The sequence below is a fragment of the Gobio gobio genome (genome assembly GCF_949357685.1).
Source record: "Gobio gobio genome assembly, chromosome: 2".
Taxonomy (NCBI): Eukaryota; Metazoa; Chordata; class Actinopteri; order Cypriniformes; family Gobionidae; genus Gobio; species Gobio gobio.
Genome location: NC_137098.1, coordinates 714,462 through 740,788, shown reverse-complemented (window position 1 = coordinate 740,788; position 26,327 = coordinate 714,462). Strand labels below are relative to the sequence as shown.

The 26,327-nt window shown below is 39.0% G+C and overlaps 1 protein-coding gene across 1 annotated transcript; it reads right to left on the bottom strand.

Moving 5' to 3' along the window:
• Window positions 1-3,187: 3,187 nt before the first annotated feature.
• hacd1 (3-hydroxyacyl-CoA dehydratase 1) lies at window positions 3,188-18,259 on the bottom strand. The gene is made up of 7 exons (XM_079805577.1): window positions 18,111-18,259; window positions 16,269-16,386; window positions 10,945-10,963; window positions 10,766-10,854; window positions 10,506-10,627; window positions 6,536-6,714; window positions 3,188-5,076 (listed from the first exon to the last, which is right to left on the bottom strand). Exons 1-7 carry the CDS (start codon window positions 18,227-18,229, stop codon window positions 4,994-4,996), a joined length of 729 nt encoding a protein of 242 aa, XP_079661703.1. The 5' UTR covers window positions 18,230-18,259; the 3' UTR covers window positions 3,188-4,993.
• Window positions 18,260-26,327: the final 8,068 nt, after the last annotated feature.

Here is a 26,327-nt window from a genome sequence, read left to right as displayed (position 1 = left end):
AACTCTATCAAAAGCTTTCTCTTTATCAACAGTAAATATCCCTAAATATTGATTCCCCATGAATGCCAAATCAATGACATCTCTTAAAAGAAAAATGTTATAGTTCTCTACGTATACAATACGTTTGATTTCTTTGTATTCAAATATAATAATAATTTTATAGTCTGTACATAATAATGCCACTGGTCTCCAGTTTTTTCACGCTTCTTGGGGAGTAACGAAAGCACAGCTCTTTTGCAACTAGTTGGCAATTCCTTCTTTTCAAAGGAGGCTTTAAAAACCTCCAGCATATCTTCCTTGAGTACATGCAAAAATGTTAATAAAATTCTGAAGGAAGTCCATCAATACCAGGGGCTTTACCCACAGAAAGATGAACTGCTTCTGACAATTCTTGATCTTTATCTCAGAGTCCAGCTCCTTTTGCTGTTCAGTTTCTCTAGCCTCAATGTAGCTCAATGTTCATTTTTCCGTCAGGACTCCGTCTGGGATTGGGGTATATTTTCTGGTTTTCTCCGGTCAAATTTTAACCGGCCAATCAGCGAACAGAGGGAGTGGCTGAGAACGATGACTAGTTTGAGATGACATATGTCACGACCAAATGTTAGCGATTGGTTATGGCAGATCCAGTTGTGTTAAAGGGTTAGTCCACCCAAAACTGTAAATTGTGTCATTAATGACTGAGCCTCATGTGGTTGGACACCCGTCAGACCTCCGTTCATCTTCAGACACAAATGAAGATATTTTAGTGTAAATCTGATGCTCTGAAAGGCCTCCATTGGCTCAACTTTACACTCTCAAGACCCTTAAAAGACACTAAAGACTAAAGTTACAAAGTCCATCTCACTACAGCGGCTCTACAATAACTTTATGAAGACGACGAGAATAGTTTCTGTGCGCAAAAAAACCCTAAATAACGACTTATAAAGTGATGACGATTTCAAAACACGGCATCATGAAGCTTCGAAGTGTTATGAATCAGTGAGTCGATTCAGCGGTTCAGAGCGTTATGAATCAGTGAATCGATTCAGCGGTTTGGAGCATTATGAATCAGTGAGTCGATTCAGCGGTTCAGAGCGTTATGAATCAGTGAATCGATTCAGCGGTTTGGAGCATTATGAATTAGTGAGTCGATTCAGCGGGTTGAAGCGTTATGAATCAGTGAGTCGATTCAGCGGTTTGGAATGTTATGAATCAGTGAATCGATTCAGCGGTTTGGAGCGTTATGAATCAGTGAGTCGATTCAGCGGTTTGGAGCGTTATGAATCAGTGAGTCGATTCAGCGGTTCAGAGCGTTATGAATCAGTGAGTTGATTCAGTGGTTTGAAGCGTTATGAATCAGTGAGTCGATTCAGCGGTTCAGAGCATTATGAATCAGTGAATCGATTCAGCAGTTTGAAGCGTTATGAATCAGTGAGTCGATTCAGCGGTTCAGAGCGTTATGAATCAGTGAGTCGATTCAGCGGTTTGAAGCGTTATGAATCAGTGAGTCGATTCAGCAGTTTGAATCAGCAAATTTCAGCAGTTTGGCGGTTTGACACGCGATCCGAATCATGATTGGACTCACTGATTCATAACGCTTCGAAGCTTCATGAGGCCGTGTTTTGAAATCGTCATCACTATATAAGTCGTTATTTAGGGTTTTTTTGCGCACAGAAACTATTCTCGTCGTCTTCATAAAGTTATTGTAGAGCCGCTGTAGTGAGATGGACTTTGTAACTTTAGTCTTTAGTGTCTTTTAAGGGTCTTGAGAGTGTAAAGTTGAGCCAATGGAGGCCTTTCAGAGCATCAGATTTACACTAAAATATCTTAATTTGTGTCTGAAGATGAACGGAGGTCTGACGGGTGTCCAACCACATGAGGCTCAGTCATTAATGACACAATTTACATTTTTGGGTGGACTAACCCTTTAACACAACTGGATCTGCCATAACCAATCGCTAACATTTGGTCGTGACATATGTCATCTCAAACTAGTCATCGTTCTCAGCCACTCCCTCTGTTCGCTGATTGGCCGGTTAAAATTTGACCGGAGAAAACCAGAGAATATACCCCAATCCCAGACGGAGTCCTGACGGAAAAATGAACATTGAGCTACATTGAGGCTAGAGAAACTGAACAGCAAAAGGAGCTGGACTCTGAGATAAAGATCAAGAATTGTCAGAAGCAGTTCATCTTTCTGTGGGTAAAGCCCCTGGTATTGATGGACTTCCTTCAGAATTTTATTAACATTTTTGCATGTACTCAAGGAAGACATGCTGGAGGTTTTTAAAGCCTCCTTTGAAAAGAAGGAATTGCCAACTAGTTGCAAAAGAGCTGTGCTTTCGTTACTCCCCAAGAAGCGTGAAAAACTGGAGACCAGTGGCATTATTATGTACAGACTATAAAATTATTATTATATTTGAATACAAAGAAATCAAACGTATTGTATATGTAGAGAACTATAATGGACAACATTTTTCTTTTAAGAGATGTCATTGATTTGGCATTCATGGGGAATCAATATTTAGGGATATTTACTGTTGATAAAGAGAAAGCTTTTGATAGAGTTGTTATTTGTTTAATGCTATCAAAGCTTTTGGAACTGGAAATTCTTTTTTATCAGGGATAAAACTTTTATATACTGGGGCATCAGTCAAAGGCGGGAGGTTTTGATAAACAGAGGTATTAGACAGGGCTGTCCTTTTTCAGGACAACTCTATTCTTTAGCAATTTAACCCTTATTATGTCAATTAAGGGAACATTTACAAGGTTTTGTGCTAAAAGGTTTTTATCAATGTTTTTATAAAAAACAAAAATGATGTTGAAGCAGCAAAAGAAAGCCTAAACATTCATGGAAAGGCCTCATCTGCAAGGGTCAAGAGGTCTGACGGGTGTCCAACCACATGAGGCTCAGTCATTAATGACACAATTTACATCTTTGGCTGAACTAACCCTTTAAGTGAAAAGTTCATACTTGAGACTTCACAAGTCCTTTCCTTACCTCCATTCTCTGCTCTTCTGCTGCTGGTAAAACAACTTCAGTTCCATTTGTATTTTCATTTCTTTCAGTCTGCTTTTTGTCTGGACAAGCATTTTCCTCCACACTCTAAACATTTTAGACTGTACTCGCATAAATCATATAAGACTTCCCTTCATGCTGAACGCGGAGATATCCAACTACAGCAAAACACACAAACACCTGATGTCTGAGAGCACGTGCTTTACAGCTCGATTCATATTTATTTTCTTTACATCTGATCTAGCTCTTAAAATTATGAACTTAATAAAGTCAAACTATTCTGAGATTGAGCTTTCAGCACGAACACACAATACTAATGCCTGAGTTCATACGGTCATAGATCTTTTTATTGTTTATTTCATTCTTTCTTCAAGACCTTTATTCATTCAGAACAATCACCAGCTATTGCATTAAATTACATGAAAATGTTCTTCACAATTCTATCTACTGATATCACCCCATGTCCACTTTCTCTCCTCAGCTGCACAGAAGAAGAAAATAATGAAGCACCGTAGAGAGAATCTACCCGTGAACTCAAGTTTCTTACAGAAGAAAATATATATAAAAACAACAACAACACAGAAGGTCTGAGAGCCGAATGAGCTAAAGGTTAGCATCACATGGCCTTGGATTGACCAACATGTGCTGCTGGTTTTCTAGAGCACTACCTGTACAGTTCCCCAGTTGATTTACTCTAGTTTGGATTGTAAACACTGAAGCAGCAAAGATAATCATAGTGCATCCTGGAAAAAACGTGTAAAAAATAGTCATTTCTGTCCAAACTAAATGGCAAAATGCTTGTATATTGGGTCAAATATCTAAGAGTGGGATTTAGGATCTCAAAACCCGAAGCCAATCAAGGTTTGGACAACCAATCGAACATGAGCTTTTATCACTTGTTGCTTTATCACATTGTCCCTGGTGTCATATTCAAAACTAAACCAACATAACCAGTGTTTATTCTAAAGATAATTCTCAGACTTAAGATGATTGGAAACCTTCAACATCGTTGACATGATATCTAAAGATGCTTTCCCAAACACTAAACAGATGCATTTATTCAAATTCTGTTTTAATACCAATCGCTTGTGAATGAAAAATGTGAGAAGTAGCCAAGTGATACACTGCAAAAAATGCTTTTCTTACTTAGTGTTTTTGTCTTGTTTTCAGTCCAAATATCTAAAAAATCTTACATTAAGAAGCATTTACTAGACAAGCAAAAGTTTTTGTCTTGTTTTTGGGGGAAATAACTAAAAATTAAGGGAGTTTTTGCTTAAAATAAGCAAAATAATCTGCCAATGGGGTTAGCAAAATAATCTTGTTTTCTGTTTGAATTAAGATTATTTTGCTTACCCCATTGACAGATTATTTTGCTTATTATAACTCAAAATTAAGGGAGTTTTTTCTTAAAATAAGCAAAATAATCTGCCACTGGGGTAAGCAAAATAATCTTAATTCAAACAGAAAACAAGATTATTTTGCTTACCCCACTGACAGATTATTTTGCTTATTTTAAGTTATTGAGTTATTTTCCCCCAAAACAAGACAAAAACTTTTGCTTGTCTAGTAAATGCTTCTTAATGTAAGATTTTTTAGATATTTGGACTGAAAACAAGACAAAAATACTAAGTAAGAAAAGCATTTTTTGCCGTGTAAAAAAAATACAAGTTACACATTCTGTTTTGCCAGTCCCACAAAAGTATATTATAATAATTGTTTAATCCCTAATCTGTCCAAGAACATGGATGAGGAACCCAGAGTGGAGATGTGGAAGCTGTGGAAGGGTTTCCCCATAACTACTCAAACCAAACCCAGTCCAGATCAGCTGAGATGTGCGGATGATTCCAGTCCAATGCTCTTCATTGCTCTTTGGGTCAAATCTCCTCTAACGATTGTAGTGATTCCATCCCGGTTGATTTATATTTCATCGTTTTTAGCTTCTTGTTTTGACCATAACCCTTTCTCAAATGACTGATGGCTAGCTGGGGTTTCTCTCTACTCATCTTTCTCTACTATGACTTCTCCGTGAAGGACTCTCCTCCTCTGACGCAGCATGTGGAAGTACAGCTGAGGAAACACTGGAGAGAAGCAGAACACAATCACAGCTGTCGGGATAAACTTTACATTTAGTGAAGAGGCAAGAGAAAGACATTGCCAACATTAAAGGGCTAGTTCAGCCAAAAATGAAGATTAGCCCATGATTTCCTCTCCCTCTCGTCATCTGAGGTGTGTGTGACATTCTTCTCTCAGACGAATATAATCTGAGTTATATTACACAAGTCCAGGCTAATCCAAGCTTTATAACAGCAGTAATAGTTGCTCTGTTTTTGAAGTGCATCTGTGAGTCATATAACTGCTCCAGCGGCTCTGGGGTGTTAATAAAGGCCTTCTGAAGCGAATCGACACGTTTGTGTAAGAAAAATATCCATATTTCAAACTTTATCAAGTAAACTTTCGGCCTCCGTCTTCCCTGTTCAATTTCTGGAAGTGTTGAATGTTCACTTTCAACATTCAACACTTTTACACAGAAGGCGGAGGCCGAAAGTTTACTTGATAAAGTTTGAAATATGGATATTTTTCTTACACAAACGCGTCGATTCGCTTCAGAAGGTCTTTATTAACACCCCAGAGCCGCTGGAGCAGTTATATGACGCACAGATGCACTTCAAAAACAGAGCAACTATTACTGCTGTTATAAAGCTTGGATTAGCCTGGACTTGTGTAATATAACTCAGATTATATTCGTCTGAAAGAAGAATGTCACACACACCTCGGATGACGAGAGGGAGAGGAAATCAGGGGCTAAAGTTCATTTTTGGGTGAGCTATCCCTTTAATGAGCATGTTGCTAGCATGTTTTAACACATTGCTAACATGAATTAGCACATTTAAGCATGTTGTTAGCATTATTTATATGCCGATAAAACGATAACGATATGTATCGCTTATATCGTGATACAGTTTTCAGCCCTAATGCTGAAAGTAGCTATATTTGAACAGATTACGTTTAAACACTGCTAACATGACTTATCATGTTGTTAGCATGTTTTAACACATTGCTAGCATAAATTAACATGTTTTATTAGCATTGTTTTAACAGGTAGCAAGCATTAATTAGCATGTGGCTAGCATGTTTTAACACATTGCTTACTTTAATTGACATTTTGCTAGCATGTTTTAACATGTTGCTAGCATTAATTAGCATGATTAGCATGTTGTTAGCATTAATTATAATTGTATGCTTGTATGTTTTAGCACACTTTGCTAACATGAATAACCATGTTTCGCTAGTATGTTTTAACAGGTTACTAACATTAATTAGTATATTGCTACCATGTTTTAGCATTTTGCCAGCATGAATAAGCACATTGCTAGCATTAATTGGCGTGTTTTAACACATTTCTAGCATTAATTAGCATGTTTTAGCATGTTGCTAGCATGATAGATAGATTATACATTTCAGACAGAATGGCAGCTGGTGTGGTGATCATGCTCAGTAAATGCTAGCGTGTAAGTAGACGTTTCATTGAGCTCTTACGTGGGATGTAGGACAGCATGACGATGATCAGGAAGTAGTAATAGTCAAAGGACACATTGTATTTGTTGGGAAGCCTCAGGGAGAACATGCCCGATCTCCGAACATACGGCAAGGCGCCGTTTATGGTCAGCAGTTCACCAACTACTCCCAGCGGGTACATGATGATAAACATGTTATACCTGAGAAACAAAGCAGCGAAATAAACGTGACTCAATTTGACATGAGATATCACACATTATAAACACACACACACACATCCACAATTATTATGTAACTCAGTGTTGGGGAAAGTTACTTTTAAAAAAGAATGCGTTATAATATTGTGTGCTCATGCATATCATCCTGATCCTGACATTTCAAAACAGTGACATAACGAAACCTCGTTTACTGAAATCACGTGACTTTGATGCGCGCTCCCAATGCACGAAAAAAAACAACTAACAAAAGATGTATTTAGTCAAATGTAAAGGCCCTTTCACACCAGAAGGAAAACGAGTAATCCTCAGGCTGGAGGAAATGCACATTCACGTCTGTACAGTAGAGGGCGCCGCTCTAACTAACCTTTCAGCTCTTCAACCATACAAAGAAGCAAAAATACTTTAGTTAAACATCACATTTGTTTCATTTTGTTGTTTTTATATTAAGAGTGTTGAGCTTTCTTCTCCGATCCAGAATGACCATCATGTTCACACACAGCACACACAACACGAGGACAGGAGAGGCGTCAGTCAATACATGGCAAAACAAAGTGACTTATAGTGACTAAAGTGGTGGAGCTCAGACTACTAACTAACTCCACTGAGGGGTGGAGCTCAGACTACTAACTAACTCCCCTAAGGGGTGGAGCTCACACTACTAACTAACTCCCCTAAGGGATGGAGCTCAGACTACTAACTAACTCCCCTAAGGGATGGAGCTCAGACTACTAACTAACTCCACTGAGGGGTGGAGCTCAGACTACTAACTAACTCCCCTAAGGGATGGAGCTCAGACTACTAACTAACTCCACTGAGGGGTGGAGCTCAGACTACTAACTAACTCCACTGAGGGGTGGAGCTCAGACTACTAACTAACTCCCCTAAGGGGTGGAGCTCAGACTACTAACTAACTCCCCTAAGGGGTGGAGCTCAGACTACTAACTAACTCCCCTAAGGGGTGGAGCTCAGACTACTAACTAACTCCACTGAGGGGTGGAGCTCAGACTACTAACTAACTCCCCTAAGGGGTGGAGCTCAGACTACTAACCAACTCCCCTAAGGGGTGGAGCTCAGACTACTAACTAACTCCCCTAAGGGGTGGAGCTCAGACTACTAACTAACTCCCCTAAGGGGTGGAGCTCAGACTACTAACTAACTCCCCTAAGGGGTGGAGCTCAGACTACTAACTAACTCCACTGAGGGGTGGAGCTCAGACTACTAACTAACTCCCCTAAGGGGTGGAGCTCAGACTACTAACCAACTCCCCTAAGGGGTGGAGCTCAGAATACTAACTAACTCCACTGAGGGGTGGAGCTCAGACTACTAACTAACTCCACTGAGGGGTGGAGCTCAGACTACTAACTAACTCCCCTAAGGGGTGGAGCTCAGACTACTAACCAACTCCCCTAAGGGGTGGAGCTCAGACTACTAACTAACTCCCCTAAGGGGTGGAGCTCAGACTACTAACTAACTCCCTAAGCTCAGAATACTAACTAACTCCACTAAGGGGTGGAGCTCAGACTACTAACTAACTCCCCTAAGGGGCTCAGGCTACTAACTAACTCCACTAAGGGGTGAAGCTCAGACTACTATCTAACTCCACTAAGGGGTGGAGCTCAGACTACTAACTAACTCATTAAGCTTAGAATAGTAACTAACTCCACTAAGGGATGGAGCTCAGACTACTAACTAACTCCCTAAACTCAGAATACTAACTAACTCCACTAAGGGATGGAGCTCAGACTACTAACTAACTCCCTAAGCTCAGAATACTAACTAACTCCACTAAGGGGTGGAGCTCAGACTACTAACTAACTCCCATAAGGGGTGGAGCTCAGGCTACTAACTAACTCCCTTAAGGGGTGAAGCTCACACTACTAACTAACTCCACTAAGGGGTGAAGCTCAAACTACTAACTAACTCCCCTAAGGGGTGGAGCTCAGGCTACTAACTAACTCCCTTAAGGGGTGAAGCTCAGACTACTAACTAACTCCACTAAGGGTGAAGCTCAAACTACTAACTAACTCCCCTAAGGGGTGGAGCTCAGACTACTAACTAACTCCACTAAGGGGTGGAGCTCAGACTACTAACTAACTCCCTTAAGGGTTGGAGCTCAGACTACTAACTAACTCTTCTAAGGGGTGGAGCTCAGTCTACTAATTAACTCCCCTAAGGGGTGGAGCTCAGTCTACTAACTAACTCCCCTAAGGGGTGGAGCTCAGACTACTAACTAAATCCCCTAAGGGGTGGAGCTCAGTCTACTAACTAACTCCCCTAAGGGGTGGAGCTCAGTCTACTAACTAACTCCCCTAAGGGGTGGAGCTCAGACTACAAACTAAATCCCCTAAGGGGTGGAGCTCAGTCTACTAACTAACTCCCCTAAGGGGTGGAGCTCACACTACTAACTAACTCCCCTAAGGGGTGGAGCTCAGACTACTAACTAACTCCCCTAAGGGGTGGAGCTCAGTCTACTAACTAACTCCCCTAAGAGGTGGAGCTCAGACTACTAACTAACTCCACTAAGGGGTGGAGCTCAGACTACTAACTAACTCCCCTAAGGGGTGGAGCTCATACTACTAACTAACTCCCCTAAGGGGTGGAGCTCAGACTACTAACTAACTCCACTAAGGGGTGGAGCTCAGACTACTAACTAACTCCCCTAAGGGGTGGAGCTCATACTACTAACTAACTCCCCTAAGGGGTGGAGCTCAGACTACTAACTAACTCCCCTAAGAAGTGGAGCTCAGACTACTAACTAACTCCCCTAAGGGGTGGAGCTCAGACTACTAACTAACTCCACTAAGGGGTGGAGCTCAGACTACTAACTAACTCCCCTAAGAAGTGGAGCTCAGACTACTAACTAACTCCCCTAAGGGGTGGAGCTCAGACTACTAACTAACTCCACTAAGGGGTGGAGCTCAGACTACTAACTAACTCCCCTAAGAGGTGGAGCTCAGACTACTAACTAACTCCACTAAGGGGTGGAGCTCAGACTACTAACTAACTCCACTAAGGGGTGGAGCTCAGACTACTAACTAACTCCACTAAGGGGTGGAGCTCAGACTACTAACTAACTCCACTAAGGGGTGGAGCTCAGACTACTAACTAACTCCCCTAAGAGGTGGAGCTCAGACTACTAACTAACTCCACTAAGGGGTGGAGCTCAGACTACTAACTAACTCCCCTAAGAGGTGGAGCTCAGACTACTAACTAACTCCACTAAGGGGTGGAGCTCAGACTACTAACTAACTCCCCTAAGGGGTGGAGCTCAGACTACTAACTAACTCCCCTAAGAGGTGGAGCTCAGACTACTAACTAACTCCACTAAGGGGTGGAGCTCAGACTACTAACTAACTCCCCTAAGGGGTGGAGCTCATACTACTAACTAACTCCCCTAAGGGGTGGAGCTCAGACTACTAACTAACTCCCCTAAGAAGTGGAGCTCAGACTACTAACTAACTCCCCTAAGGGGTGGAGCTCAGACTACTAACTAACTCCACTAAGGGGTGGAGCTCAGATTACTAACTAACTCCCCTAAGAAGTGGAGCTCAGACTACTAACTAACTCCCCTAAGGGGTGGAGCTCAGACTACTAACTAACTCCACTAAGGGGTGGAGCTCAGACTACTAACTAACTCCACTAAGGGGTGGAGCTCAGTCTACTAACTAACTCCTCATATGTGATTTCGGACGCAGCCGTATAGTTTAACTCTAAACCCTGGCGTTGTGAGTAAGGCATGCTCATGAACCCACACCGTGCAGAGCTCTGAGTACCTGGCCCACTTGATGAAGTAGGGCAGATGGTGGATCAGGTTGAACGTGTAGAAAGAGTAGCGAGTGATCTCTGTAGCCGTCCAAACCACTAAGAACAAGATCACACTCTCCTCGTTCTGAATCTTAGCATATGTTTCAAATGAAAGAAAACAATATTTAAAATGTAACAGCCCATTCAGAGACTGGCGAACAGTGAATATGTCCCATAATTCCCAGTGGTTTTCTGGTTATTAGTGAATGTCCTCATCATGCACACTGACCTGTCTGATGCTGTTTGTAATAAACCAGACCATGAATATCCGAGAACATACTTGGACCCCAGTCACAATCACAGATGTCCGCACAATTCCTTTAACACACCAAAAACAACACCTGAAAAATATCCTTACACACCTGGAATTAAATATGTTATTATAGCACTTTGAAATATAGTACATACCAATAGCACAGTGTCCGACCTGAAATAAAAACAGCCAAAGAAAGAGAAATGTTTTTACCCAGTCCCATAAATTGTTAAAGATTGCAATCTCTGTATTTGAGTCAGTGTGTGTGCTAATATTATTGCTTCCAGTAATGGAAAGAGTGCAAAGCAACACAAAAGCAGTTGCATGTCTGTGTCAGATATGACTGGTAGGCTCAGAGCACACTAACAGTACAGCACTCAGTCTATATCTGCTTCTAAGCTGACTCAGAGGTAATGTTACACGCTTGAAATGCAAGTGCCATTTAATAATCGCACTTAATACTTACATTCACTACATGAACCAGTGGCACAAACCCCTGGAGAGGCAGTTTACTTACACAACAGTTTACACAGGGTCGGGGTCGAATGTTGTATCGAAAAGGATGGATCCTCACATAAAAATATATTTAACCAGTAATTGGAGCATAAAATAAGTGGAAAAATAAACTATTTTAGCGAATAATTGTTTACCCTTACGAAAAAGAGGCATACTTCATGTTCATTTAACAGTATACTCAAGTAATGTTTAAGTTCATTTTATGAAGTATACTTAAGTTATGTTCAGGTATATTTTGTGAAGTATACTTAAGAAATGTTCAGGTATATTTTATGAAGTACACTTAAGTAATGTTCAGGTATATTTTGTGAAGTATACTTATGTTCAAGTATATTTTATGAAGTATACTTAAGTAATGTTCAGGTGTATTTTGTGAAGTATACTTAAGTAATGTTCAAGTATATTTTATGAAGTATACTTAAGTAATGTTCAGGTGTATTTTATGAAGTATATTTAAGTAATGTTCAGGTATATTTTATGAAGTATACTTAAGTAATGTTCAAGTATATTTTATGAAGATACTTAAGAAATGTTCAGGTATGTTTTATGAAGTATACTTAAGTAATGTTCAAGTATATTTTATGAAGTATACTTAAGTAATATTCAGGTATATTTTGTGAAGTATACTTAAGTTATGTTCAGGTATATTTTATGAAGTATACTTAAGTAATGTTCAAGTATATTTTATGAAGCATACTTAAATAATTTTCAGGTATTTTTTGTGAAGTATACTTAAGTAATGTTCAGGTATATTTTGTGAAGTATACTTAAGAAATGTTCAGGTATATTTCATGAAGTATACTTAAGTAATGTCCAGGTATATTTTGGGAAGTATACTTAAGTAATGTTCAAGTATATTTTATATAGTATACTTAAGTAATGTTCAGGTATATTTTATGAAGTATACTTAAGTAATATTCAGGTATATTTTGTGAAGTATACTTAAGTTATGTTCAGGTATATTTTATGAAGTATACTTAAGTAATGTTTAAGTATATTTTATGAAGCATACTTAAGTAATTTTCAGGTATTTTTTGTGAAGTATACTTAAGTAATGTTCAGGTATATTTTATGAAGTATTCTTAAGTTATGTTCAAGTATATTTTGTGAAGTATACTTAAGTAATGTTCAGGTATATTTTATGAAGTATACTTAAGTAAAGTTCAGGTATATTTTATGAAGTATACTTAAGTTATGTTCAGGTATATTTTATGAAGTATATTTTAGTTATGTTCAAGTATATTTTATGAAGTATACTTAAGTAATGTCCAGGTATATTTTGTGAAGTATACTTAAGTAATGTTCAGGTATATTTTGTGAAGTATACTTAAGTAATGTTCAGGTATATTTTGTGAAGTATACTTAAGTAATGTTCAGGTATATTTCATGAAGTATACTTAAGTAATGTCCAGGTATATTTTGGGAAGTATACTTAAGTAATGTTCAAGTATATTTTATATAGTATACTTAAGTAATGTTCAGGTATATTTTATGAAGTATACTTAAGTTATGTTCAGGTATATTTTGTGAAGTATACTTAAATAATGTTTAGGTATATTTTGTGAAGTATACTTAAGTAATGTTCAGGTATATTTTATGAAGTATACTTAAGTAATGTTCAGGTATATTTTATGAAGTATACTTAAGTAATGTTCAGGTATATTTTGTGAAGTATACTTAAGTAATGTTCAGGTATATTTTGTGAAGTACACTTAAGTAATGTTCAGGTATATTTTATGAAGTATATTTAAGTAATGTAGTAAGTATAGTAATATCAATGTGTACTAGTAGTAAACTTAAGTGGTAAGTGTACTATTTCAATACTGCTTGGGACTTAATTGACCCACTTTTAGTATATATTTAAGTGTACTATAAGTATAACAGTAGTAAACTTTGTACGTTTCTCACTTGTACAAGTAAATGTATAAGTATACTAGTAGTTTACCATTTTAATACAAGTAGTACATGTTTATGAAAGTGCACTTTGAAGTGTACTCTAGTTTAGTAGTTTATACTGCAAGTATACTTGTAAGTTCTTTAAGTCAACATAACATTAATCTTATAGTTTATCATATATATATTATTTTTGCACTTTCAGTATACTACTGTTTAAATTTAGATATACATTTTTTATACTTGAAATATACCTTTAACTGTACTTTAACTAATTTTTAAAACGTGTTATTATAGCTTAAAGAGTGAAGTAGATGTTAAGTGAATCCCTATGAACATTACCGCTTTACAACAATCAGCAACGGCTTTACCACGGCAACCACAAACGCAATCTTTTAGTGGTCATGAAAATGTATTCAAATGTAGAATATTAATAATGCATTCACCTAATAAATCTTGACACACTGCTTTCCCCTAAAGGAAAGTACATGTAAGCTCAAGTGCATGCTTTTAAAAGTAAGAAGTATTGATATCGGCGATACTGGCCCTGTATTATTTAAAGTCAACACAACATTTTACCCCTAGTTGGGGCTTCCCGATCCCATTACTATGCCCTACTCACTTCAAAGGGCAGTACACTTAAAGTGAACACTTTGAAGAGTGCAGTGTATTTACTGTGTTAATCATGGCAGTTTGCAGAAACCCACTCAGAGCCAAACATCCCGTCCTTATTTCTGAAGAATCTACTCATTCTTTATAGTGTACAGTTTCAGGAGAGCTGCGTCACAGTTTATTTATGTTTTTTCTTTATACCTTTCATATTACTTTCTCTCTATAAAAACTCATTTAGACATTCCTGTAGCTCCATCAGCAGAGAATGGCGCCTTCGGGCCAAGGTCATGGGTTCGATCTCAGAGAATGCATGAACTGATGAAATGGACGTTTTCTTTGACCATCAAACTAACATTGTGGCTCCGTCTAAAACATTTTTTTTTTTATCTGAATGTTACTTTGAGCAACAAAATATATGTTTATAGCAGTTAAGATTGTTGGGAAACTATAATAATAAAATAATGGTCCGTCATTAATAGGAAAATATGCATGAAATAATGAGTATGAGTAGGTAATTGCAAGATAGTTGCTTATTAGATAATCAATAATTACTGAATGAGGGTGTGTTTACACAACACTGTTTTCAACTGAGAACGGAAATCGTTCATTTACACGACAGCAGCGTTTGGGGGCCTGAAAACACAAGCTTTTGAAAACGCTACTTTTACCGTCTCCATGGAAACAACAAAAACGTGAATCTGTGAAAACGGTGATATCATGCGCAAGTGTGTGTATTACATGTTCACCGGGCGTGAATCTCCAGCTACTGGCCTCCCAGTGCGAAAAATACACACTATTAAATGCATTAAAATGTACTTGAGTACTATAGACCCTTTTCACGTTTCCGGGTTTCTCAGAGCGGAAGTCGTCATAGTTGGGTTAAATATTATAGCTGTGAATGAGAGAATACATTAAATATTTTTTTTGTGTGCCCATTTGCTCACATAGCAAAAGAAAAACGCCACAGTAGTGAGTTCACAACTTTCAAAAAGAGGGAAAAAATAGAGTGAGATTGATAACTGCAGTGAAAAGAGAGAAATATGTTCATTTTTACCATCACTCCCATAGACGCTATTAATAAACACCCTCAGAGCAGCGGTAACTTTTTTATTGTAATTTGATGCAAAAGTAATAAAATACAAAGTATTAGTGTTATAAATGTACATATCATTTTTTTTAAATGATAATACAAAAAACGTTGCAGGATTTACGATATTGATGACCGTTAAAACGCGTCATCACAGTCTGTGAAAATGGTCTGTACAAATATACTATAGTGCATTTTTAATACATTTAATAGTACGTCTTTTTCCCCTGGCCTGTCATACAGTCTGTTTAGTCACTGTCTGAGATTCGTGTGAACAGGAGTCGTTTTAACAACGCTGTCGTCTGTTTTTAGGACATCGTTGTCGTTTAAACATGCCCTTAGATTAGCCTTATTAATAACTACCAACTATGATCAATTATAAAGAATTACTAATCACAATCACTACATTTTCAACTATATTACTGATCTGCCCACATTGTCCCTGTATGATAATTGAAATGAGCTGATGACATCACAGTTTTCTCCAGAACGACTGTACGACCGAATCAAATTCTGTTGCATTATTTTCCTGTTTAACTCTGTGAAGCTGCTGTGAAACAATCGGCATCATAAAAAGCGCTATATTAATAAAAGTGACTTGACTTGACAATTTTAGCGTGAGCAATCGTCTTGTTTACTCAGAACATGGTCATAAAAATGCATCATTATAACTCAAATGATATCTATCAACTCGCGATCTGACCATTGTTTTTCACTTTAAAATATCAGACCAATAGTAGTTCTTCAAGAGTGACTAGATAACACTTGAGTAATTATGACCATGTTCTGAGTAAACAAGACTGCTGCATCGCTGCTTCAACAGGAAGAGAATCACAATAATATGAAGTGCCCAACCAAAGGGAACACTGATGTCCATAATGGTGAGTTTTTTGTTTTTTGCTTGATAAAATGGCACTCAAACCAATCATTTCATCTTAACTTGGGTTTTCTGAGTAAACAAGGTATAGTATGTGAATAGTTCAGATGACTAAATTTGTACAATTAAATTAACACATTAAGTAAAGTTAACTAGTTAGAATCACGGTTGGATTTTACAGTGTATATGCTTTTATGTGGCGTTCCTCAGGGCTCGGTATTGGGACCACTGTTATTTTCAAAATATATGCTTTCTATTGAGTTCTATTTGTTGGAAGTACTGTGTCTCTTACCACTGCTACACTGATGATGTTCAGGTTTATTTTCCAGTGAGTTTAGATAAGAAACGTTCATTAGACGAGTGTGAATGCTAAGTGATGATGAGGAAGGTTTGACAATCAAAAACTGGTTTATGTCTAACAGTAAGATACAGCAACACTGGAGTAAAAGTAAAGGTTTATATCACATATGGTGGATAAAAGCAGGTGATCTTACCTCCAATAGTGCAAATGTCTGGAAACATTTGAGTGTCCTTGCTATATGTTTGTACAAGCCTTTATGGGTGCCTTTCTGAAGGTAATAGCGGACCATGGAAATAGCCAGCACAAGCCACCTGCAATAAAAGATCACATCCAACGTCTATAGAAGCCGTGCCACATTGTCATCTGTCCCTTATGTTAAACTCAACTAGTCAGAGAAACACCTGCATGATTAAACACTCTCAGTGCATTATGGGCTTTCTATAGTTGCTGAGTCTACATGGGCGGGACACTTCTTATTGCAATATATTATGGGACTGAATGAGTGCACTAGATATTCTCCACTAATTACAAAATGGCTGAAAACAGAAAAAGAAGACTTGTCTTGTTTTCTTAGAGCAATAATCTCTCAAACACAGTTTCACTAGATGCATATATTTAACTAATGACACATCGTAAAGAGTATTTAGTCACTTAAGCCACACGCACATGCATGAAAGTCATTGCATAGGTGAAAAAATATCAAAATAAGTGGTATTTATATTAAAGAGAGGAAGTTTTAGCATATTTTTGGCCAAGTCAATTAACAAAAAAAGCTTAAATGAATAGAAATGTACAATCACACTTTGATTTTCTGTCAAACATTGGTGGAACACTAGTCCATGTTACTCTCAGAATGCATGTGAACGTGACAGGAAGTGACTTCATCCACTAAAAATCACGGTAACACTTCATTTTAAGGTGACTACATGTACTATAACAGTAAATTATGCATAATTACAAGTTACTAACCATAAATTAGTCAGTTAATATTACTCAGTACTTGTTTGAATAAGTACAATGTAACTGTTAAAATAAAGGGTGTCATTGTTACAGTGTAATTATATATTGAAATACTAAGTAATATTAATATTTACCACATGTACTTACAATAGGGTTAGTTGCGTGTAATTATGCATCTGTTATTACTATGGTAAATACATGTAACATGTGTAACAAGGACACTGTAAAATAAAGTGTAACCCATTTTTTATGTGCCTTACTTAAAACTTAAAAACAACTTTAATGTAATTTCTGCAAAAACTTGTGTCATCTAATAAGATATGCTTATTACACATTTGTAATGGTGAATTATGAGTAATATTGAATAACACAGTTAACATTATAATCACATGTGCTTTAGTATGTTAGTCAACACAACACAATAAGTGAAGGTAAGCATGACGGAAGATTATTAAAACATAATTATTTTAACTGAACTGTATTCTCTTTAAGTAGCCTTTTGCTTTTCTCATTAATAGCCTATTTTTTATTTGTACTACAAGGACATACTATTCAATACAAGGTTACACTTTATTTTAAGGTGTCTGTTACAAACATTTAAGTTCTGAGCAAGGAATGAATTTAGGAATAGGGGTTATTTGCATGTAATTACGCATAATTTATAGTTATTACTTCAGAGATATGTAACGCGCGTAAAGGACGCTAAAGTAAAGAATTACGCGCATTGTAAGTTTACACTGGTTGCGATGGCGCTGAACTGAATATGAATAATGTACGCTTTCAATATCATTACAGTGCATTTCATTTTTCTTTGTTAAATTTCGCCTGTCGAGCGAGTTCTAAACATATCTCCGCGACACGTGCGGGTCCGTATTAGGAGAGGCTGGGCAGCTTCAGTTCCGTCCGAGTATAGTCGACCACTACAGAACTAAACTACACGGACAGTAGTGCGGGTTTCATGCAATCCAGCCTTCGAAGTAGCCCTAAGTAACAGCCGGTCGAGTGATTTACAAGGCAACTATAAACAGACACATTGAGAATAAACGCAGCTCAAAGTCAAAGTGTCCGCAGATACCCGGCTGTCATGGCGATGTTGTAGAAGGTGAGCCATGCCGTCGCGATTGCGCCTTTCGTCCGCTTCTTGTTGTTGGTTTCCTTCTCCTCTCCGGTCCCGTCCTCCTCTCCGGACGCCATGGCTCCTCAGACTGAAGCCTCGCGCGAGCTGCACAGCTGTCGGGGGCCGGACATCCCAGGGGTCAGGGCAGGAAAACAAGCCTTTACAACTCAAGCACATCTGGAGATATATGTGACCCTGGACCACACAAGCAGTGCTAAGGGAATCTATCATCATCTAATAAATCAATCTTTCATTGATGTGGGGTTTATTAGGACAATATTTGAAAATCTGGAATCTGAGGGTGCAAAAACATCTCCTTTAAAGTTGTCCAAATGAAGTCCTTAGCAATGCATATTACTACTAATAATACATTTATGATATAGGGGGAGAGCGGGCACAACCTTTTTGACTTTCTCAGTTTGTGTAAATCCACTTGGGGTTCAGAGTATTTATTTTTTCCCACATTAATTGCACACATGTCTAGTACTATTATGTGGTTTTGTTTCATTAATACAGTGTTTACTTTTTTCTTGATTTACCCCCAAAGAATGGAAGTGAAATTTGAAAACATGCCCCATAGGTGGAGTACATTATAACATGAACAAATAACAGCTTAAAATGTGACCTGATCTAATCAAAAAAATAGACAAACTAATATATTTAGTCAACAAAATACAATTATTAACTTTTTAAAATAAAATAATGGCATTTTTAATCATTAAAAATATAAACATTTTTGAGTTTGACTACAAACTACAAAATTTTGGACTACAAAAATTATCGCTAAATACAGCTAAACAGCATAATTCAAAACATAATAATAATTAATAATTTCTGAACATTAACTCTCAGTCATTATTCACCTTTTTCTCATGGTTTCTCAAAAGAATTCATAAAAGTATAGAATATAATGTCATATTTCTAATAGGGGCTCATTGTAATACAGTGTTAGAACACACACACACACACACACACACACACACACACACACACACACACACACACACACACACACACACACACACACACACACACACACACCCCACCTGCACAACTGGGATGTAAACCCGGCTCGTGTTTTCTGCTGATAGATGAGCATTAAAGAACATCTCAACTGTTAAATAACAGATATAAGATTACAATAATATGAGATTTGTCTTATTTTAAATAAACAAAAAACAGAGATGAAAACTAAACTTAAGTAAGAAATGTACTTTTGCTATGGTTAAATACATGTTCAGTAATTTTTTAATTTTGGCGCTATTTTTTCTCTAAATAATGTTGATATGGCATCTAGTAAATACACTAAGTTTCGTCATCCTGGCGTGTGTGGAAAGGGTTAAAACATGCGTGTTACAACTAACCCCGCGTTAGGTTGAGCCCCGCGCTCCCCTATTCACCAAATATCTTCATGGAACATGATCTTAATATCCTGATGATTTTTGGCATTTAAGGAAAATGTATAATTTTGACCCGCACAATGATTGGCTGTTGGCACAGATACACCTGTGAGACTCACGACTGCTGTTGAGCTCACAGATCAGATTTATGTTCTCACAATGAACTCAAAATATATCATGAGGTGGATAGGTTACACTTCTACACTGTAAAACATGATCGTGATTTTAACAGTAAAAGACTGTAACAGTGAAAAACAGTAAATTGGTTAACAGAAAGTTTCCGTACTACTTATGCTGCGTTCACACCAAACGCGAATAAAGCTTGAAAATTTTGAATCCAGAGCAAATTGGACGCGTGTATAAATCGAGCGTTTGAAGCGAAAAAGACGCACGTTCAAGGCGCTCCAGGAGAAATATGTCATCAAACACCACTCTGCCAGTCAAAACGATTAGGCAGACAACAAATGATGATCATGAGAGCAAAGATGGGCCGTTAGATCAGCACAAGATGAATTATATCTGATGATTAACCACCACAGGACATCAGAGCCAGCGGCAGAAGGACTGGCTGAGGAAAGACTGCTCTCACCGGGTTAATGAGCTGAGCTGATCCACTGGAGCTCACACACACACACACACACACACACACACACACACACACACACACACACACACACACACACACACACACACACACACACACACACACACACACACACACACACACACACACACACCAGATCACATGTTCAACTCCACACACACCAGATCACATGTTCAACTCCACACACACCAGATCACATTTAAAGCTCCACACACACCAGATCACATGTTCAACTACACACACACCAGATCACATTTAAAGCTCCACACACACCAGATCACATGTTCAACTCCACACACACCAGATCACATGTTCAACTCCACACACACCAGATCACATGTTCAACTCCACACACACCAGATCACATGATCAACTACACACACACCAGATCACATTTAAAGCTCCACACACACCAGATCACATGTTCAACTCCACACACACCAGATCACATTTAAAGCTCCACACACACCAGATCACATGTTCAACTCCACACACACCAGATCACATGTTCAACTCCACACACACCAGATCACATGTTCAACTCCACACACACCAGATCACATGTTCAACTCCACACACACCAGATCACATGTTCAACTCCACACACACCAGATCACATGTTCAACTCCACACACACCAGATCACATGTTCAACTCCACACACACCAGATCACATGTTCAACTCCACACACACCAGATCACATGTTCAACTCCACACACACCAGATCACATGATCAACTCCACACACACCAGATCACATGTTCAACTCCACACACACCAGATCACATGTTCAACTCCACACAAACCAGATCACATGTTCAACTCCACAAACACAGCAGATCACATGTTCAACTCCACACACACCAGATCACATGTTCAACTACACACACACTAGATCACATGTTCAACTCAACACACACCAGATCACATGTTCAACTCCACACACACCAGATCACATGTTCAACTCCACACACACAGCAGATCACATGTTCAACTCCACACACACCAGATCACATGTTCAACTCCACACACACCAGATCACATGTTCAGCTCCACACACACCAGACCATATGTTCAACTCCACAAACACCAGATCACATGTTCAACTCCACACACACCAGATCACATGTTCAACTCCACACACACCAGATCACATGATCAACTCCACACACACCAGATCACATGTTCAGCTCCACACACACCAGATCACATGTTCAACTCCACACACACCAGATCACATGTTCAACTCCACACACACCAGATCACATGATCAACTCCACACACACCAGATCACATGATCAACTCCACACACACCAGATCACATGTTCAACTCCACACACACCAGATCACATGTTCAACTCCACACACACCAGATCACATGATCAACTCCACACACACCAGATCACATGTTCAACTCCACACACACCAGATCACATGTTCAACTCCACACACACCAGATCACATGTTCAGCTCCACACACACCAGATCACATGATCAACTCCACACACACCAGATCACATGTTCAACTCCACACACACCAGATCACATGATCAACTCCACACACACCAGATCACATGTTCAACTCCACACACACCAGATCACATGTTCAACTCCACACACACCAGATCACATGTTCAGCTCCACACACACCAGATCACATGTTCAACTCCACACACACCAGATCACATGTTCAACTCCACACCCACCAGATCACATGTTCAACTCCACACACACCAGATCACATGTTCAGCTCCACACACACCAGATCACATGTTCAACTCCACACCCACCAGATCACATGTTCAACTCCACACACACCAGATCACATGATCAACTCCACACACACCAGATCACATGTTCAACTCCACACACACCAGATCACATGTTCAGCTCCACACACACCAGATCACATGTTCAACTCCACACCCACCAGATCACATGTTCAACTCCACACACACCAGATCACATGTTCAACTCCACACACACCAGATCACATGTTCAACTACACACACACTAGATCACATGTTCAACTCCACACACACCAGATCACATGTTCAACTCCACACACACCAGATCACATGTTCAACTCCACACACACCAGATCACATGTTCAACTCCACACACACCAGATCACATGTTCAGCTCCACACACACCAGATCACATGTTCAACTCCACACACACCAGATCACATGTTCAACTCCACACACACCAGATCACATGTTCAACTCCACACACACCAGATCACATGTTCAACTCCACACACACCAGATCACATGTTCAGCTCCACACTCACCAGATCACATGTTCAACTCCACACACACCAGATCACATGTTCAACTACACACACACTAGATCACATGTTCAACTCCACACACACCAGATCACATGTTCAACTCCACACACACCAGATCACATGATCAACTCCACACACACCAGATCACATGATCAACTCCACACACACCAGATCACATGTTCAACTCCACACACACCAGATCACATGTTCAACTACACACACACACACCAGATCACATGATCAACTCCACACACACCAGATCACATGATCATCTCCACGCACACCAGATCACATGTTCAACTCCACACACACCAGATCACATGTTCAACTCCACACACACCAGATCACATGTTCAACTACACACACACCAGATCTTCAGAGAGGAGCTTTCTTTAGAAACCACAGATTTGAGCTTTAAACAACCACATTATCACCTTGAAAAGTCTTAAAACTACATTTTGTGACACAATAGTAGTATTCTTAAATTATGCGGGTTTCTCATCACATCACTTCATCATGTGACAGCAGCGAGCAGGCTCCTGATTGGTTAACGCAGCGCGAATTGACGCCAAAGTTCTAAATTTTCAACTTGGGCGTCAGACGCTTTTCACTTCAAACGTGTGAATGTACAAAAAGCAAAAAGTCGTGCATAACGCGTGTATCACGCAATATGCCCAATTCGCATCAAATTTGCATCATTCACGCGAAATGTATGCGCAAATGAGGCAGAAACTCGTCTATCGCGCCGCACGACTCCAGACACGCGTCAACACGTCTTTCCATTGACTTAGCATTGAAATCACTCGCTCCTGATGCTCTATTCACATCTGGTGTGAACGCAGCATAAGAGATCTAACCTTACATTTAATGTAATTTTACAGTAAAATTGTCACATGGTGTTTTGGGTGTTGGTTCATGTTTCATGTTTTTAGTTTATCATGTTCAATGTCATGTTTACTGTCATGTTTCTCAGTTTATCCTGGTCTTGTCATGTGACTCCCATACCCTCATGTGATCTTGTGTCTTGTTCTGTCATTGGTTCATTGTCTGATCAGTGTTCACAGGTGTCCCTTGTCTTGTCACTAGTCTCTGTGTATTTAAGCCCTCATGTTTGCCATGTGTCTTGGTCTGATATTGATGTTGTAACCACTGTTGGTGTGTTTTATGTTTTGCCAAGCCACGTCTTTGTTTTATGTTTTGAATTTTGATTTTGGAATAAACTGCACTTGGGTTCTTCAAGTTGCCTCTCAGTGGATTAATGTTACAAAAATACCATTACATTTACAGTTTTTGGAAATGAAAGAGAACAAGTGAAAAAACGTAAATCGACACTCCCAGAATTCCCTGCGTGACACTTCACATTTGATGTATCAGTTATGTACATTAGGGTTTTATGTCACATCTAATTTTTTTAAATGAAAGTTTATTGCATTTTTAAAATGTCATGTGTGTTATGATGGTTTTCAGTGTTTGTGTACGTATGATATGGTGTATTTCAGTAGGTAATTTAACATCATTTCAGGTAATGAAGTATGTTTTTTTTTACTGTAAATTTAACTTAAATCTGTAAAACCTCAAATGTTGCTACTGTATTTTTTTACAGTAAATTTCTGGCAACCACAGCACCAGTTTTTACCATAAATTCAACAGATTATCTGGTTACACTTTATTCAGTAACACTTTATTTTAACAGTGTCATTGTTAAACATTACATACTATAACAGTAAATGATGCATAATTACACGCAACTAACCCTAACCCTATAGTAAGTACATGTAGTTAATATTACTCAGTACTTACATATATAATTACACTGTAACTATGCATTAAAGCACTGAGTAATATTACTAGTAATATACTACTACATGCAACGAGTGTATAGTTAAATGTGTTGTGATAGTGATGCCACATATATGTACCATTATAAATATTCACAAGAATGAGGTTTATGCAGTAAATATCATTGCATTATAAGTGTTATATTTGCCCATCACAGCTGGACATAACTCAGAGAGGAGATTACTGTGATGACATCCCTCATCGCCAAAGCAGAAAAACAATGAATTTGAATATTGTTAGTAAAATGAAAGTAATATAGTTCAGTTGCTGTTGGGTGTACGAGTAAACTAATGCATAGCCTGTGTGTAATGAATAAAGATGAAGTGTGTGTGCATTTGTAGAGCTTTATAGTGGTCAGTGTGTGGTGTTCTCATTCTCACCGCACGGTGGCGCTCAAGAGCGATTGAGGGAATCTTACCTCTGTTACTCCTGTAATATCCATATTTAGAGGAACACTGATGCTCTGTTTGATTTGATGATTACAACTCTGGTAGTGATGAGAGAAACATCCCATAATGAACTGAAGCAGCTTCTTCACAATATGATTGAGGAAGGTGTAATCTATTACAGGGGTTTTCAATCTTTTTGTGTGTGTGTGGACCACTATTTGTAATCAAAAAAGTTTGCGGACCACCTCATAACACACATAATAAAATATGTCTACATTATTATATATGTCTATTCCGCACCTCTAAATAGGCTTACTAGCACTAAAACTATAACTAGTCATCACATCAGTACAACAGGCTTGTTAAAAGAAAGTTTACTGCACACAACGGCTGCTACATATTTAATTTATTTATTCTGGCTCATAGATGCATCCGACTCACTGTCAATCTCTTCATTTTTTGTAACTTCTGCCTCTGTCTCTTTTCTCTTCAGAGAACCTGTTGCTATCCACCGATCCATAACAGCACTGAACTTGAACGTCACGGCCAAAGCAGCACTAGCCTATTTTAGTAATCGCACAATAACTTGACAATTAAATACAAATGTTATATCAATATAGGCCTACATATTTTTTTTACTTTTTATTTTTTTATGGGAATTTCCTGGTTAAATTAAGGTAAAAAAATATTATTTTATTTGATTTTATTTTGCCTTTCCACGGACCACCTGCAGTACCCTCACGAACCACAGTTTGGGAATGACTGATCTATTAAATATAATTACAACTATACCACAAACTTTAACTTCATTATGGAGTGCAACTTGTGTTCCCTCAATCATTTGTAGGCTAGAGAGAGAGAGAGAGAGAGAGTTTGGCTAATCAAGGCAATTACAAACAGTTGACTCCCCCCCAAAAAAAAGAATTTAAATGACAAAACTGATCCATCTGATCCTTAGCCCCGCCCACAAAATTAGAGGTGGGGCGGTTCGGTCTGGACTTGATCCTCTATGGAGCAACTATGCTGGGGGCGTGGCGTGGGGGCGGAGTCATGTCATAGCTGAGGGCGTGGCGTGGGGGTGGAGTCATGTCATAGCTGAGGGCGTGGCGTGGGGGTGGAGTCATGTCATAGCTGGGGTTGTGTCATAGCTGGGGGCGTGGCGTAAGGGCGGAGTCATGTCATAGCTGAGGGCGTGGTGTGGGGGTGGAGTCATGTCATAGCTGGGGTTGTGTCATAGCTGAGGGCGTGGCGTGGGGGTGGAGTCGTGTCATAGCTGGGGTTGTGTCATAGCTGAGGGCATGGCGTGGGGGTGGAGTCATGTCATAGCTGGGGGCATGGCGTGGGGGTGGAGTCGTGTCATAGCTGGGGTTGTGTCATAGCTGGGGGCATGGCGTGGGGGTGGAGTCGTGTCATAGCTGGGGTTGTGTCATAGCTGAGGGCATGGCGTGGGGGTGGAGTCGTGTCATAGCTGGGGTTGTGTCATAGCTGGGGGCATGGCGTGGGGGCGGAGTCATGTCATAGCTGAGGGCGTGGCGTGGGGGTGGAGTCATGTCATAGCTGGGGGCATTGCGTGGGGGTGGAGTCGTGTCATAGCTGGGGTTGTGTCATAGCTGGGGGCATGGCGTGGGGGCGGAGTCATGTCATAGCTGA

Bases quoted from the DNA above. Each gene is read 5' to 3' on its own strand.
- hacd1 (XM_079805577.1), bottom strand. From the start codon at position 18,229: ATGGCGTCCGGAGAGGAGGACGGGACCGGAGAGGAGAAGGAAACCAAC. The intron at 10,628-10,765 runs GTCAGTGTGCAT...ACATATGCTAAG, and splicing joins TTACAAACAGCATCAGACAG to ATTCAGAACGAGGAGAGTGT. The intron at 6,715-10,505 runs GTACTCAGAGCT...TTTGTTTCTCAG, and splicing joins TACTTCATCAAGTGGGCCAG to GTATAACATGTTTATCATCA.